Source organism: Notolepis coatsorum, assembly GCF_963971535.1.
Source record: "Notolepis coatsorum genome assembly, chromosome: 18".
Taxonomy (NCBI): domain Eukaryota; kingdom Metazoa; phylum Chordata; class Actinopteri; order Aulopiformes; family Paralepididae; genus Notolepis; species Notolepis coatsorum.
In genome coordinates, this window is record NC_140182.1 from 82,579,318 (window position 1) to 82,597,260 (window position 17,943).

General features: G+C 44.9%; 1 protein-coding gene across 4 annotated transcripts in view; it reads right to left on the reverse strand.

The window, feature by feature from the left end:
* The window catches only part of banp (BTG3 associated nuclear protein), a 186,382-nt gene that overhangs the window by 17,772 nt on the left and 150,667 nt on the right, over positions 1-17,943 (reverse strand). The window contains exon 13 of one of the 4 annotated variants that reach the window (XM_084334451.1): positions 657-703. The exons of the other annotated variants lie outside the window; for them this stretch is intronic. Coding sequence (XP_084190577.1) covers positions 674-703 — 30 coding nt within the window. The 3' untranslated portion in view covers positions 657-673. The remainder of the gene's footprint in view (positions 1-656; positions 704-17,943) is intronic. 4 annotated transcript variants of the gene reach the window in all.

Here is a 17,943-nt window from a genome sequence, read left to right on the forward strand (position 1 = left end):
CTTTTGTGTTGTCCTTGATAATTCTAAGATGCACAACTTGTTGTAACATGTAATGTATTTTAATAATTGTCAAATAAACTAAACTAAAAGACAAGATTGGAGGGAAACAACTCAACAACTAACAAACTATTCCTGGACAATCCCAAGCTGACCACTTGAAAGGCTCCTGTTGAGGATGTCTGCCTTCCCTCCTTGTGACACACAGGCCTCGTTCAACAAATAACCATCAAGGGGACTTAAAGCTAATCTAGTAATTATTACTTTTCTCCTTTTAACGCACCGTCCGTGCATTTTACATAGTTAAATTGCTATTTACGCAAAACGCCCGCCAAAGGGTTTTTTAAGGGTTAAATGCATTTGCTTTGATCTGAGGCATGAGAACAGGGTAAATAGGGGCGCATTGTACCTGCAAGTAGTTAAGTGAAATTGCAGGTATTTACGCTAATATTTTAATTTCAACATGACACTAATTATCAGTGAAATATTACAGAACTCTCAGTCTGTCTCATTATATGATTGGACGAGCCATTATGAAACAAAAGCAGGCCTGTGTGTCTGCACTGTAGTAAACCAGGATCGCTGCTTCGTCTGGGGAGATATACAGAGGCAAAGACAAAATCCTGTGATATTAACATTAGACGCTTCTTCTCTCTCACCTCTGTTCATCGCCATGTCATCCGACAGGCACCTTCTCTCCCAGAAACTATAAGAAAAAAATATACCAAAACAAGTAAGAAAAACAAATACACATACCTACCTATGCCTCTAATGCCTATTTTATCTATTTATTACAAAAATATTAGCATTTTCTAATTAGTTTTGTATATTTTGTATAGTGTTTGGTCTTTATAAATTTTTTCTTTATGAAGCACAATCTCAGGAGGCTCATACAGAAACAAGCCTTTCACTGTAACGTAATGTACATGTACCTTATATGTGGCAAATAAAACAAAACTTGAAAAATAAATAAATAAAGAAGATGAATCCTACTTAAAGCAGAGTATAAACCCACAATGAACTTCTAGAGACAAGTTCAGTCTCTTCATCATCCCATCATCCGACAGGCACCTCCTCTCCCAGAAATTACTAAAATAATACACCAACCAAATCAAATTCACATACCTACCTACGCCTCTGCCAGTAAAAATAAAAAACCTGAAATCCCACTTAAAGCCAGACTTCCAGGGATAGTTTGGTTCTAAAACTATACATGGACACGTATACCGTATTTATTATAGGGACGGTGGGGACATGTCCCTGCCACTGATTACCTAAAATCGTCCCCAACATTTTCTTTGCATGTGCGTTTTAATGAAATATGATTTCCATTGGCTCTACAAAGGCTTGTTTGAGAATAGAGTTTCGATTAGTGTTTGTTTGCCCTGTTCCCAGGTCCTTTACATGCAGCGATGTGATTGCTGGACTGCATTTTAGATTAATCAGAAACAGAGCGGTGCACTTAAGAGCAGAGAGCTCGAGGCAAGAGAGGATCCAGGCTGTCATGTCACAGGTGCTCTGCCGTCTGTGATCACAACGTTATTATCCCGGCAGCGAATTAAACACTGTTGATTATCCAGCGATATGGAAGACACAGCTGTCCCGGACCGGCTAACTCGATACAGACCAGGAATTGTAATAGTCTAGTGCTAAGGTTAGCTCTGTACAAACAGAAATGGTTAGGCATATTAACGTTATACTAGTAGCTGGTATACTTAGCTAACATTTAACAGATAGTTAGCTAGCAGGCTAAATGTTGTGACGGGGTGTGCTGCAGGGTGATTTTGTTCAAGTAACATTTTCAAGTTTTGTTTTATTTGTCACGTATACAGTACATGTATATTGCAGTGAAATGCTTGGTTCTGTATGAGGCCCCTGAGAATGTGCTTCATACAGTAAAATTAGTTAAAAGAATAAAGTCCAAACACTATACAAAATACAATATACAAACTAAAGTACAACTTATAGTACAAAATTCAAAAATGATGTATGTATGTAGTGCAAATATTTTTGTAATAAATAGATGAAATATGGTGTAGTGTTAAAAGTGTTTAAAGTGTCTAAAGTGAATCTTAAAAGGTGAGTGTTTAAAGTGAGTGTGTGCAATGCATGTAGATGGATGGGATGGATTGTGCTATTACTTTTGACTTGGCTAACATTTACACAACATAACTGTTCTTGTTCTTCTCAAGTATGGATTACAGACGTCAGGAAAAACAGAGACATGAGGTCTTATTTCCTCTTGGTAACATTAGCCAGTAAGCACCTATCAAGAGTTAACCTAACATTTGTCGTGTTGCAAATCAGACATTTCCTTCCTTTTCAGAAATTGTGTAGCGAATTAGGAGTTCCGTTCATTTAGCTCTATCGTTAATACAGACATATGAGAGAGAGAGAGAGAGAGAGAGAGAGAGAGAGAGAGAGAGAGAGAGAGAGAGAGAGAGAGAGAGAGAGAGAGAGAGAGAGAGAGAGAGAGAGAGAGAGAGAGAGAGAGAGAGAGAGAGAGAGAGAGACAGAGAGAGAGAGAGAAAGAGAGAAAGAGAGAGAGAGAGCAGACAGGGAAAGAAAAGAGGAGTGAACAGGAACTTGCACTATGAGCTGACATTTCCTTCCTTTTCAGAACATGTGTAGAATTAGGAGTTCCGTTCATTTTAATTTAGCTTTATCGTAAATACAGACATATATATGAGATAGAGAGAGAGAAAGCCCAGACCAGGCAGGGAAAGAAAAGAGGAGTGAATTAGGAGTTCTGTTGATTTTCATTTAGCTTTATCGTAAATACAGACATATATATATATACTGTATATATATATATATATATATATATATATATAATATATATATATATATATATATATATATATATATATATATAGCGGGCTGTCAAAGTTAATGCTTTAACTTTGGAGATACATTTTTATTATTTAAAGCGGTTAATTTTTTTGTATCTAGATTAATCTATGGAGTGAAAGATTTTCAACGTTCTGAACTTTCACCAGTATATTTGCTTGTTCTTTTTTTGCATTGACTCATGCACCTTTTTGAAAATCATCTGACATGAAGATGGAACACATTTTCCATACAAGACATTATCGTCCTCTAAGCCAATCTGCACTTTAACATAGGCCTGGGTTGTTTTTATTTCTGTTAGCGCCACGGATATAAGAAAGAAGTCTAGCTGAGTCAATGTTGATAGTTTTGTTGAACATTTTCCATTTCACAGGAGATAAACTGTATTCAAAGAAAGCTATTAAAATAGTCTTTGAATCTAAATGTACTTTCTTTGTGTTGATTTTACATTAATTCCATGATTTTACTCAAGTAAATATCTGTTACAAGCTTCGGTCTTAAGTAGAAAAATGCTATTTTTTAATCTAGATTAACACTATGGTTGCCCAAAACGTAGAACTACGTTTCTGTCGCCCAATCGTTGAGTGCCGGAAATACGTTTTTCTCACGGTATTTCTTTTAATCGCTATTGCCATTCATAATTCAGCGGGGCACCTTGTGCATACTGTTCTGAGTGTGTCTGAGCTGGCAGACGGTCTTATACCGCCCTCTAATGCCTTCGGCGATTATTGCACCCCATTCAAAACGGGTTAGTTTATTTTCTCTACCGAGCTGCAGCATGGGGACGGGTCCTAAACACTCCGGCAAAACACACACTTGTAGGGATGGTTTGGACAACTGACCCCGCCCGCCCGTTGATGTGCAATGCCCAACAACGTCGGAGACAGGATCGCTGTGGATAACTGGAATGGCGATCAGATAATTGGATTATTTTTTTTGCATTACATCAGATACCAGGTAAGGACACTATTATATGAAAGCTTGCGTTGATCTGAAATTTATTTCTACCGCGATTGAAGCTATCTGTGTTTTATGTGTGTGGCTGTTTGCCGTTGGGTGCAGGGGGGGGGGGGGGCGACGGTCTAAACCACATTGCATGCTTGCACGAGGATGGATAATAATGATGATCTAGCGTTCATTTCAGGAAGATTCGATAATCAGGCGTAAAATGACAACGTGTTTATTGAATTACACAAAAACGCTGTTTTCGCGTCTTTTCCCTGGAATTACTCAGAAGCACCCAAACTATATTCATATTCAAAACGGTATAAAACGGAAATGTACGGATGAAAAAATAATCAGTTTTTTGCACGTTGACTGGAAGCAACTCACTGACACTCGACGGCGTTATTAGACCCATAGCTATACTATACAATATAGGTTTAGCTCTACAAACTACAACTACGTTTACATGGGGTTAATGGACGGCAAGGCCAGGTCACTTCCCGGAAGGGGCGTGGCACTCAATGTGTTAATCTAGATTAATTACAGAAAATTGTGAGATTAATTAGTAAAAAAAAATGTATCTATTGACAGCACTAATATATACATATATATATATATATATATGAGTGTGAGAGTGAGAGTGAGCCCAGACCAGGCAGGGAAAGAAAAGAGGAGTGAACAGGAATTTGCACTATGAACTGTAATGTTAACTCAAATAGCACATCCTTCCGATTTGAAATTATTATAATTTTTAAATACATTTCTCCTCATCGCTCATTCTGAGTTCTCCTATCGCTCATTCTGAGTTCTCGTATCCCTCATTCTGAGTTCTCCTATCCCTCATTCTGAGTTCTCCTATCGCTCATTCTGAGTTCTCCTCATCGCTCATTCTGAGTTCTCCTATCCCTCATTCAAACAGGTCCACTGACGACGCGGTCTCCCAGGTACTGCACAGCACCCTCTCTCACCTTGACCATCAGAAGGGGGGCTATGTGAGACTGTTGTTCATTGACTACAGCTCAGCGTTCAACACCATAGTCCACACCAGACTGGTGGACAAGCTGATCGAGCTGGGTCTGAGCTCCGCCCTGAGCGCCTGGGTACTGGACTTTCTGAGAGAAAGACCCCAGGCGGTCAGGGTGGGGGGTCAGACCTCCAACACCATCACCCTGAGCATCGGGTCCCCCCAGGGCTGTGTTCTGAGCCCCCTGCTGTACTCACTCTACACACACGATTGTGTGGCCAAGTTCAGCTCCAACTCCATAGTGAAGTTCGCAGACGACACGGTGGTGGTGGGGCTGATCTCGGACAACGACGAGAAGGCCTACCGGGAGGAGGTTGAGGTACTGGAACGCTGGTGTCAGGACAACAGCCTGCTCCTGAACATTTGTAAAACCAAGGAGCTGATCGTGGATTATAGGAGAGGACAGCAGGAGACACACACACCACTGAGGATTAACGGGGCTACCGTGGACAGGGTGAGCAGCTTTAAGTACCTGGGGGTCCACATCTCAGAGTATCTGACATGGTCAACACACATAGACACAGTAGTAAAGAAGGCAAAGCAGCGCCTCTACCACCTGAGACAGTTAAGGAAGTTCAGCGTATCGGGGAAGATACTCCAGTCCTTCTACTCAGGAGCTGTAGAGAGCATCTTGACCGGAAACATCACTGCCTGGTATGGAAACAGCACGGCACAGGACAAGCCGAGCGTACCACGGGTATTGCACTACCTCCCCTGCAGGTTCTATACAACAAGAGGTGCAAATCCAGAGCCTGCAGAATAATGAAAGACCCCCACCACCCCAATAACAGCCTGTTCCAGCTGCTGAGGTCAGGCAGACGCCTGCGAACCCCAGCTACTAGGACAGAGAGGCTTAGGCTCAGCTTCTTCCCCCAGGCCATCAGAGCCTTGAACAATGAACATTGAGTGCCACAGAACACTGAACTATCCACACACAAGCACACATGAGCACACACACGACACGCACGCTGTGCACTAGCAGCCACTTTAACACTTTAACATGAGCGGGCACACACTCATGCCGCACTCACCCACACTTATTGCCAAAAGGAAAGGCCACTTTAAATTAGTATAGCAACAGTAACAGTGTATTGCACTACCAAAGCTACCTAGCATGTCCTATATGCTCTGTAAATAACTATGTACAGATACCGAGATGTCACACCATGTTACCCGTTACCTGTTATTGCACAATGTTGTTTTTATTGGATTCTATTATATGTTGTACCACTGTATTGCACATCGTTGCGGGCAAGACCACCCGCATTTCATTGTATACTTGTATGCCGTGACAAATAAAACTCTTGACTTGACTTGACTTCTGAGTTCTCCTATCCCTCATTCTGAGTTCTCCTATCGCTCATTCTGAGTTCTCCTATCGCTCATTCGGAGTTCTCCTATTGCTCATTCTGAGTTCTCCTATCGCTCATTCTGAGTTCTCCTATCGCTCATTCTGAGTTCTCCTATCGCTCATTCGGAGTTCTCCTATCGCTCATTCTGAGTTCTCCTATCGCTCATTCTGAGTTCTCCTATCCCTCATTCTGAGTGTATGAACAGAGTGGCCTTTTTTAAACATTTAAATTGTGAGCTGTAATGTTATCTTATAGAGCCAGAATATGGTTGTATTTTAACCTTTTTTCTTTTGATTGTGCAAAATACAATAATAAAATAGAATAAAATAGGCATAAAAAAAAAATAGATAAGACAAGATATGCATGGTAAAAAAGACATGCTAGGTTCCTGAGAACTGGTTATTATATACACTACTATGCAATATACAATTTACAATGTTAACTCTTACTGTATCTAAACTATACAGTACCTCCTTCTTTTAAAGTGTTTCTAAAGATTCAATTTTTTAAAGTGACATTTTGTTTTAAGTGATTTTTTTAGCGGTTGCCGCATGGTGTGTGTGTGTCTGTGTGTGCTCATGTGTATTTGTGAGTGGAGAGTTCAGTGTTCAGTGTTCTGATGGCCTGGGGGAAGAAGCTGAGTCGGAGTCTCTCTGTTCTTGCAGCGTGTGACCGTAGGCGCTTGCCTGACCGCAGCAGCTTAAACAGGCTGTTGTTGGGGTGGTGAAGGTCTTTCATAATTCTGCAGGCTCTGGATTTGCACCTCTGGTTATATAAGTCCTGCAGGGATGGTAGTGCAATACCCGTAGTATGCTCAGCTGAGCGCACCACTCTCTGGAGTGCCTTCCTGTGCCGTGCTGTTTCCAAACCAGGCAGTGATGTTTCCAGTCAGAATGCTCTCTACAGCCCCGGAGTAGAAGGAGTGGAGTATCTTCCCCGATACTCTGAACTTCCTTAGCTGTCTCAGGTGATAGAGGCGCTGTTTTGCCTTTTTCACCACAGAATCTATGTGTGTTGACCATGTCAGGTCCTCTGTGATGTGGACCCCCAGGTACTTGAAGCTGCTCACCCTGTCCACGATAGCGCCGTTTATCCACAACGGTGTGTGTCCCCTGCTGTGTTCTCCTAAAATCCACGATCAGCTCTTTGGTTTTACCAATGTTCAGGAGTAGGCTGTTGTCCCGGCACCAGCGTGCCAGTTCATCAACCTCCTCCCGGTAGGCCTTCTCGTCATTGTTAGAGATCAGCCCCACCACCACGTGTCGTCCGCAAACTTCACTATGGAGTTGGAGCTAAACCTGGCCACACAGTCATGTGTGTACACTACAGTGAGTACAGCAGGGGGCTCAGAACGCAGCCCTGGGGGGACCCGATACTCAGGGTGTTTTTTCTGGAGGTATGACCCCCCACCCTGACCGCCTGGGGCCTGTCACTTAGAAAGTCCAGGATCCAGGCGCTCATGGCGGAGCTCAGACCCAGATCGATCAGCTTGTCAACCAGTCTGGTGGGGACTATGGTGTTGAAAGCTGAACTATAGTCAATGAACAGCAATCTCACATAGCCCCCCTTCTGACTGTCAAGGTGAGCTAGTGTGTTGTGCTGTACTTGGGAGACCGCATCGTCAGTGGATCTGTTTGCCCTGTAAGCAAACTGCAGTGGGTCCATGTTACTAGGGAGGGAGGCACAGATGTAATCCTTGACCAGCCTCTCAAAGCATTTCATGACCACAGAGGTGAGTGCCACCGTCGCCACTGCTCGCTCCAAACCTGGCGTAAAAGGAGTTTAGTTAATCCGCGAGAGAGGCGTCGGCACTCACTATTGAGGGAGGACTGACTTTATAATCAGTTATCGTTCGTACTCCCCGCTATAAGCCTCTCATGTCGTTCTGTGCCATCTGTGTCTCCATCTTGTTCGCATATCGCCGTTTAGCAGCCCGCACCTCCTGGAGGTCTCAGTCATGTGAACTCATGAACTCTTGGACTTTGTTAATTTATTACTCGAGTAAATTCAACAAATGAAAATATGAACTAATTGTATATGGAGTGTTTTCCATAGAGCTTTTCCATCTGGTAAAAAATAAATAACTAAATGGTCAGGACACAAAATGTATCAAAGCTAAGTGATGTTTGTATCAACAGCAGTTATATTGAGCATTTGTGGAAGCCAGTCTCTACTGGAAAACCTAACCTAACAGTATCACCTTCCGAATAGCATCCTAACGGCACTTCAACAAAAAAAATTATTTAGATATTTCAGTTATTTTGTTCTTTTTGCCAATTCTAAAAATGTTATTTGAATAGAATTTGAATGGTCTTGGAATTGCATAAATTGATATGACTGGAAACGTCTGGAGACTTTTGTAGATTAAATGAGCCCAATTGTATTCATGTGTGATGAGGTTAGTCCACACAGTCACAGTATATATATATTTTTTTTAATTATGTTTTTGGTAGATTTTTATTCGTTTGTTCTACCGGGCAGTCTGGTAGAGGGAGAGAGAGAGGAAGAACGGGAGACAGAGCGGGGGAAAGACATTCAGCAAAGGACGTCAAGTCCGGGAATCGAACCCGGGTCGGCCGCTTCGTGACCCAGCACGTTACATGGGTCGCCACTCGGGTGTCCTGACCTACAGTATATTAACTAGTTGAAAAGGAGTAATGTTTATAAACATTACAAACATAAACACATCTTTTACAGCCTCAAAGTACAGCAAATACAGTTAACTTAGTGTTAGATGGTAACAACAGCTAGACAGTTAGATGGTAACAACAGCTGAGGTACTCAAAAAACTGAGCGCCCTCCAACCTAAAACAAGGCCACTGGCCATGACAATATCCCCTCCAAATTCCTCAGAGACTCAGCAGCCGCCATCACCCGAGTCATCACACACATAATAAACCTCTCCATAAAACAGGGACACGTACCCAAAGACTTCAAAATTGCGAGAGTAACCCCTCTGCACAAAAAGCCCTTTTTCTATTCTTACCTCCATCTCGAAAGTCATGGAAAAATTTGTATACGGACAGGTCGAAAAGTACCTCGCGGAAAAAAATCTAATCTTCGAATTCCAATCTGGCTTCAGAACATCCCACTCCACTGACACATGCCTTCTCTATTTGAACGACCACATCAAACAAGAGGTGGACGCGGGCAAATACTGCGGCATGGTCATGCTGGACCTACAAAAGGCCTTCGACACTGTCAATCACTCCATTCTGATTGACAAGCTAAAAGCAATTGGTTTTGATAGTCTATCAGTGAGCTGGATGCAATCCTACCTGGAGGGGAGAGAACAGATGGTGGAGGTAAACGGTACTCTATCCCCCCCCCCTCACAGTGAGCTGTGGTGTTCCACAAGGAAGCATACTAGGACCGCTACTGTTCCTAATTTATGCAAATGACATGTCGTCAGCTTGTGACTGCAACTTGTTCCTGTTCGCGGACGACTCAGCCCTGCTGGTCTCTGACAAGAACAAGTTACAGGTTGAAAAAACCCTCAGCTCGGAACTAGGCAAAATCTGCACCTGGCTCGCTGACAACAAACTATCATTACACCTGGGTAAAACAGAGTCCATTCTCTTCGGTTCAAATAACAAACTCAGCAAGGCCGACGGCTTCTCAGTTACAGTGGGAAAGATGAAATTACATACCTGGGTTCCATCCTAGAGGCAAATCTTTCCTGTGACAAAATGGCATCCAATGTAATAAAAAAAGTCAACCAACAAACTAGATTCTTGTACCGGATCTCCTCTCTGGTAAACAAGAATACCCTGAAGACTCTGGCAGGAGCACTCATTCAAGGGTACTATGACTATGCTTGCACCTCATGGTACCAAAGCACCTCAAAGGCGCTAAAAACTAAATTACAAACACCACAAAACAAACTGGTCAGACTACTGCTTGACCTTACTCCTAGAACCCACCTCACCCCTGCCCACCAAGGATGGCTTAGAGTAGACGACAGAGTACAGCAACTTGCAATGGGCCTGGTCTACAAGATACACTACACGACTAAGGTACCCATGTACATGTCAAAATACTTCCCAAAGGTCAGTGAATACCACAACCACAACACCAGAGGGAGCTCCACAAATCATGTTAAACCCAGATTCGGCTCAAACAAGGGACTAAAGACGTTTCGCAATTATGCCACATCAATGTGGAACGCCCTACCCACAGCTGTAAAGGAATGTGAATCACTACCCACTTTTAAAACCACTCTCAAGGAGCACCTACGGGAGACTGCAATTCGAAACTGGCCCCTGTAAATGTCCTAACTCAACCCCCTCCAATGTAAATGTCCTAACCCAATAATACACAAGACCCTCTTCTTGGAACCAAGTAAGGTTTTGTCGATAATCCAATGTACAGTTGCCCCCCCCCCCCACCCAACGACCTCCTATGTACAGTCCCCCCCCCCACCCCACCTACCCAACCCCACCTCATCCAATGTACAGTTTCTTCGTCAAATGTATATACTCTCTGTTTTAAACTCTTTTTGTATCACAAACAGTACTGTATTTGTAAATCTGGTATGTCATAAATGTATAGATGTATCAGTACTGTCTATCTGTATGTCATGTATGTTATGATGAATTGAAAATGGGGAACCCTGATGTAAACAAGATGAAAGTCTTTCTCTGGTCTGCATCCCCTTAACAATTGTGTGTATTGAGCTGTACTGTATTGTACCCATTCTGCAATCTGTTAATACAATTTTCAATCAATCAATCAGACCTTGTATCAAGAACAAGGCTGGCCCCCGAATGTTAAAATTGTTCGGAATTTGTCTGGTATATTGGCATTGGGAGCTCAATTCGGATGATTTTTAAAAAATGTATTTATTATTATTATTACTGTGTGTAAATGATTTGGCTAAATGATTGTCCTGTTTGCCACCGTACCGGTCTGTGTGGGAGTGTTTATGGCTAGGCCAGTCAGCATGCTCTAGTGCAGTGGACACCAGGATGTAGACTCACTCAATGACTGCTCTGCTCACATGGTTTATATTCTTAATAGACCAGCGGTTTGTTCCAAGATCATTGACTCACACACCGGGAAAATCTGTTGAAGTCCGACATTTTAAATATCTCTGGTCATAATGTCTTGTGAAAATAATTCCCTACGTCTAGTAAAAGTGCTTGTTTTTGCCACTGAGACAGAAATCTAGCACAAACAAACAGAAGTCTCGCCCTGAAATCCTGCGAGGTGTGTGCGTGTGTGTTTACCTTGTGATGCAGCTGGATTCACGAGGTGTGTGTGTGTGTGTGTGTGTGTTTACCATGCGATGCAGCTGGATTCATGAGGTGTGTGTGTGTGTCTGTGTGATTCTATGGATTCTATGGACTGGAGTAGCGTTACAACATAACGTTTGTTGCGTTGGAATACAGCTACCTCGCGTTGTCACATAAAAACTATGGTTTGCGTTTGTACATTTACTAATTGTGCCGACAACATGACGCCTACTTCATGTAGCGTTCATAGACTATTGATACAGACGTCAGACACGCTTAACTTGTGGCTAGCTTGTGCTACTGTACATGGACCCAAACACAGGTCCTCCTCAAGAAATCTGCCAGAAATTCCAGTGGAGAGAGCTGCTGCAGTGCAGACAGAGGGGAGGTAATGTAATTATTACCATTGTTATGGATGGACACGCTGACGTTGTGGCTAGCTTTTAGTTGTGCTATACATTCTGATAGAAGAAACAATCCCCTCTACCACAATTAGAGTTTTCCCAAACCAAAAGCCCTGGGTAGACAAATCCATCCGTGATGCTGACAGCGCGCACCTCAGCCTATAACGCCGGGCTCGTGACAGGTAACATGAACAAGCACAAGGCGGCGAGATACAATGTAAGGAGGACAGTAACAGAGGCAAAAAGGCGCTACAGGGATAAGGTTGAACTTCAGTTTGAACAGGCTGATTCCAGAGATATGTGGCAGGGCCTCAGAACGATGATTAAAAGGCACCTCCCTCAAGTCAAGTCAAGAGTTTTATTTGTCACGGCAAGTATACAATGAAATGCGGGTGGTCTTGCCCGCAACGATGTGCAATACAGTGGTACAACATATAATAGAATCCAATAAAAACAACATTGTGCAATAAACAGGTAACAGGTAACATGGTGTGACATCTCGGTATCTGTACATAGTTATTTACAGAGCATATATGACATGCTAGGTAGCTTTGGTAGTGCAATACACTGTTACTGTTGTTATATTAATTTAAAGTGGCCTTTCCTTTTGGCCATAAGTGTGGGTGTGTGCGGCATGAGTGTGTGCCCGCTCATGTTAAAGTGTTAAAGTGGCTGCTAGTGTGTGAGCGTGCACAGCGTGCGTGTCGTGTGTGTGCTCGTGTGTGCATAGTTCAGTGTTCTGTGGCACTCAATGTTCATTGTTCAAGGCTCTGATGGCCTGGGGGAAGAAGCTGAGCCTAAGCCTCTCTGTCCTAGTAGCTGGGGTTCGCAGGCGTCTGCCTGACCTCAGCAGCTGGAACAGGCTGTTATTGGGGTGGTGGGGGTCTTTCATTATTCTGCAGGCTCTGGATTTGCACCTCTTGTTGTATAGAACCTGCAATACCTGTGGTACGCTCGGCTGAGCGCACCACTCTCTGTAGGGCCTTCTTGTCCTGTGCCGTGCTGTTTCCATACCAGGCAGTGATGTTTCCGGTCAAGATGCTCTCTACAGCTCCTGAGTAGAAGGACTGGAGTATCTTCCCCGATACTCTGAACTTCCTTAACTGTCTCAGGTGGTAGAGGCGCTGATTCGCCTTCTTTACTACTGTGTCTATGTGTGTTGACCATGTCAGATCCTCTGAGATGTGGACCCCCAGGTACTTAAAGCTGCTCACCCTGTCCATGGTAGCCCTGTTAATCATCAGTGGTGTGTGTGTCTCCTGCTGTCCTCTCCTATAATCCACGATCAGCTCCTTGGTTTTACCAATGTTCAGGAGCAGGCTGTTGTCCTGGCACCAGCGTTCCAGTACCTCAACCTCCTCCCGGTAGGCCTTCTCGTCGTTGTCCGAGATCAGCCCCACCACCACCGTGTCGTCTGCGAACTTCACTATGGAGTTGGAGCTGAACTTGGCCACACAGTCGTGTGTGTATAGTGAGTACAACAGGGGGCTCAGAACACAGCCCTGGGGGGACCCGATGCTCAGGGTGATGGTGTTGGAGGTCTGACCCCCCACCCTGACCGCCTGGGGTCTTTCACTCAGAAAGTCCAGTACCCAGGCGCTCAGAGCGGAGCTCAGACCCAGCTCGATCAGCTTGTCCACCAGTCTGGTGGGGACTATGGTGTTGAACGCTGAGCTGTAGTCAATGAACAACAGTCTCACATAGCCCCCCTTCTGACGGTCCAGGTGAGAGAGGGTGCTGTGCAGTACTTGGGAGACCGCATCGTCAGTGGACCTGTTTGGCCTGTATGCAAATTGCATAGGGTCCATATCGCTGGGGAGGGAGGCACAAATGTGATCCTTGACCAGCCTCTCGAAACATTTCATGGCCACAGAGGTGAGTGCCACCGGTCTGTAGTCATTGAGACCTGCTGGGGAGGGTTTCTTTGGTACCGGGATAATGGTAGACATCTTGAAGCAGGCAGGGACCACTGACTCCTTCAGGGATCGATTAAATATGGTGGTGAACACAGGAGCTAGCTGGTTAGCACAGGACTTGAGTATGCGTCCTGTTATTCCATCTGGGCCAGCCGCCTTCCTGGTGTTCACCTGCATAAATGCTCTTCTCACACTGTGTACCGTCAATGAGAGAGCGTCCCCGCCCCCCCGCGGATGGCCCCCCCCCTCCACAACAGCCGGCGCACCAGTGACGTCACTAGCCGTTGAGCTAGCAGTGCCACTGTTTGCACCAAACCGCGCGTAGAAGGTGTTGAGCTGGTCCGCAAGGGAGGCGTCGTCGCTCCCCATTGAGGGAGCGCTGACTTTGTAGTCAGTTATAGCCCTCAGTCCCTGCCATAAGCCTCTTGTGTCATTCTGTGCCATTTGTGCCTCCATCTTGTCGGCATACGTCCTCTTAGCAAGTTTAACAGCCTTGCGCAGAGTGTAGACTGTTGTCTTGTACTCTTCCATGTTTCCTGACTCTCTGCCCAGGTTATAAGCAGTGGTGCGAGAGTTCAGGGCTGCTCTGATAGTACTGTCCACCCATGGTTTCTGGTTTGGGAACACCCTCGCCTTCTTTGTGGGGACAATACTATCAGCCAGTGTTGTTATAAAGGACACCACAGCGTCTGTGAACTCGCTGACGTCACTGGTGCTCCTCTCGAACATTCCCCGACATCTAGTGCGTCCTGAAGCGTGGCCTCTGATTGGTCGTCCCATTTTTTTACCTCACGTGACACGACGGCGTCACGTGATCTCTGTTTGTAAGCGGGGACCAACAAGATGGCGGCATGATCCGAAGTGTTCGTCGCTCCCGCTAATGGTGGGGCCGGTACAGCCTTGTATCCGGCTCTGAACGGGGTGTAACAGTGGTCGAGTGTATTTCCTCCCCTTGTGGAGCAGACGATGTGCTGAAAGAAAGACGGCATGACTTTTTTCAGATTCGCCTGATTGAAATCCCCGGCTACAATCATGGCCGCGTCTGGGTGCTTGATCTGGTGTGTGTTCAGATGGTCGTGTAGTTCCGCTAGCGCCCTGCCGACGCTCGCCTGGGGGGGAATGTACACTGCAGTCATGATCACTGCAGTGAACTCGCGTGGAAGATGGAAGGGGCGACATTGGATCGAGAGGTGTTCCATATCGGGAGAGCATGAACGGGAGAGTATCTTCACCTCCCCGGGGTTAGTCCAGCCGTTGTTGGTCATAAGGCATAGACCCCCGCCGATGCTCTTCCCGGAGGCTTCTGTACGGTCCGCTCTGAAGATGGTGAAGGAGTTGGAGGGAGAGATCGGGAGTCACTGGTTTCAGCCAGGTCTCCGTGAAACACAGGATATTGCAGTCCTTCATCTCTCGCTGGAATCGGACCCGCGCTCGTAGATCATCCATCTTACTCTCTAGCGAACGTGCATTCGCCAGGAAGATAGATGGAATAGCCGGACGGTAAGCAGATCTTCTTAGTCTTAATCTGATCCCGCTCCTCTTCCCCCTGTGTTTCTTCTTTGTCTTGCGGCCGTCTCCCGCGTCTTTGTCTCTTCTGATCTCCATTGGCCATTCTTGGCATGATAAAGTGTCTCTAAGTGTCCTCTTTGAGTCCGGAGTTTAGGTCAATAAGTGACTGGCGGTCGTATGACGTCCCCGCCAGTGATGCTTCGATGAAAAAAGTAGTAAAAACAAACATAATAACTAAAAATGTGCACATTCGTTGCTGAGCAAAACCCACGGCGACTGACTCGGGTCGCGCCATGATCATCAAGCTGAACAATGATATCTCCTTGGCGAATGAGCTCAATACCTTCTATGCGAGGTTTGAGGCTGTGAATAACACCAGCCTACAGACCACTGCAAGAGAGGGGGGAGCCACTGCCGATGGAGACTCAGTGTTCAGGATAACAGAAGAACATGAGGTGAGGAGGACCTTTAAGAAAGTGAATATCAGGAAGGCAGCAGGACCAGACGGTATCCCCGGCCGTGTCCTAAAAGTCTGTGCCGACCAATTGGCCCCGGTATTCACTGACATATTCAACCTCAGTGTTTCCCACAGGATTTTCAGAGACTATGGGGGGTGAACCTCCGACCCTCTAGGGGGGGTGAACCTCCGACCCTCAATCTGATGCACTTTGAGAGCAAAATAAAGAGGCTAGATCTATGATGAACTTTGTGCTCAAAACACAAAATCGACTAGACTAGCGCGTGCTTCCCAATCCTCTCCTCGAAGCACCCCAGCCGTTCAATGTATTTGTTAAATTCCACCACCAGCACACCTGATTCAACTTAACTAGCCCTTTATTAGTTGAATCAAGGTGTGCTGGTGGTGGAATTTAACAAATACATGGAACGGCTGGGGTGCCTCGAGGAGAGGTTTGGGAACCACTGGACTAGAGCGTACATTTGAGCCATCAAAGAAATGAAGCAAAAGTGGTTACCTGTGTTGAACTGGCTTATTTTTTAGAAAATAAAAAAATATAGTGGATTACTATTACGACTACTACCACGGCCAATACTACTGATACATCCCTATTGGCAAACTTTATATTAAAAAAAATTGTAATTGGCATTTTTTTTTGGTTCATTTTTCGGGCCGCCACAGTCTAGGACTCTAGGTAATTAATGGGAAACCCTGAACCTGTCCTTAGAACAGGCTGTCATCCCCACCTGTCTGAAGAAGTCCACCATTATCCCTATACCCAAAAAATCCACGCCAGCTTGCCTCAACGACTATCGCCCTGTAGCTCTCACTTCCATAGCCATGAAGTGCTTTGAGAAGCTTGTGAAGGGCTACATCTGTTCCTCCCTCCCCAACAACCTGGACCCCCTGCAATTTGCATATCGCCCCAACAGGTCCACGGAGGACGCCATAGCCCATGTGCTGCACACAGCAGCATCACACCTGGACAAGAGGCAGGGGAACTATGTGAGAATGCTATTCATCGACTACAGCTCAGCATTCAATACCATAGTCTCCTCCAAACTCGTAGCCAAGCTCAGGGACCTTGGATCACTGTTTGGGCCTTTGGGTAAAAAACTATTGTATGAGAGCGGTGTCTTTGCACTTTGACCTCCATTTACAGTGTAGAGCGCCACCATCGACTTGTCATGGATTTTCATGGGAAACACCATAGTATGTATGGGAGACCAGATCAATGTCTTCAGCTTTACTAGTTTTCAATATCACTAACTCACTGTCCGTCTGTCAGTCACTCCCATTAATTACTACGGGAGGGGGAGTGACAGTATTGTTCGGTGGGGGGTTGGTAGAATATAGTTCCTACATGAAACTACTCACAACAAGGCCTAAGGATTATCTTGAGTAACCAGGGTCATGATTTCTGGAAATAGACAGTATTGTTCGGTGCATTGAGCCGAGTGTCATTCAGCTCCATTGTATTTTGTATTGCCTTCTACAGAGGCACCACGGAGAGCGTACTGACGGGATGCACCACCGCATGGTTTGAAAACGCCAGCCAGAATGACCGCAGAGCACTGGCGAGAGTGATCTGCGGATGCAAGCTACCCACCATAAACAGTATATTCACAGAGCGGTGCGTCAGCAAGGCACACAGGATCCTGAAAGACCACAGCCACCCAAACCACAAACTGTTTGAGCTCATGTCGTCTGACAGACGGTACCGCAGTCTCAGGTCCACATCCAAAAGAACAGCTACAGTACTTCCACCGGACAAACAGACTACTGACGGATACTCTGAATTATCACATGAGCATACACACAAAAGCACCTTAAGAGACTTACACACCACACAAGCACACTAATTACTAATAATTTATTCTTTTTTATTTGTATTTATCCTTGTATTTTACCTTGTATTGTATAGTTAGTATAGATGACGTTGTATATTGTGTTTATAAATCTACTACAGTTGAAAAACATTCTGAAATCAAGACACACACCACAGCGCTGTCCGTGGTGCTGAAGTGGACAGCGGAGCCGGAGAGGCAACAAGTCACATTTCTCTCTGTCTCTCTTAAGAACATTCATTTATACAAAAACTGAAGACTGAAACAGATATATATCGCCAGAGGTTCCCTCCATTTATCAGAATCAGAATCAAAAAGGTCTTTATTGCCAAGTCGTTTTCACATACAAGGAATTTGGTTTGGTCGTTTTCGGTACGATATTAACGGACAGACAATAATGGACAGATA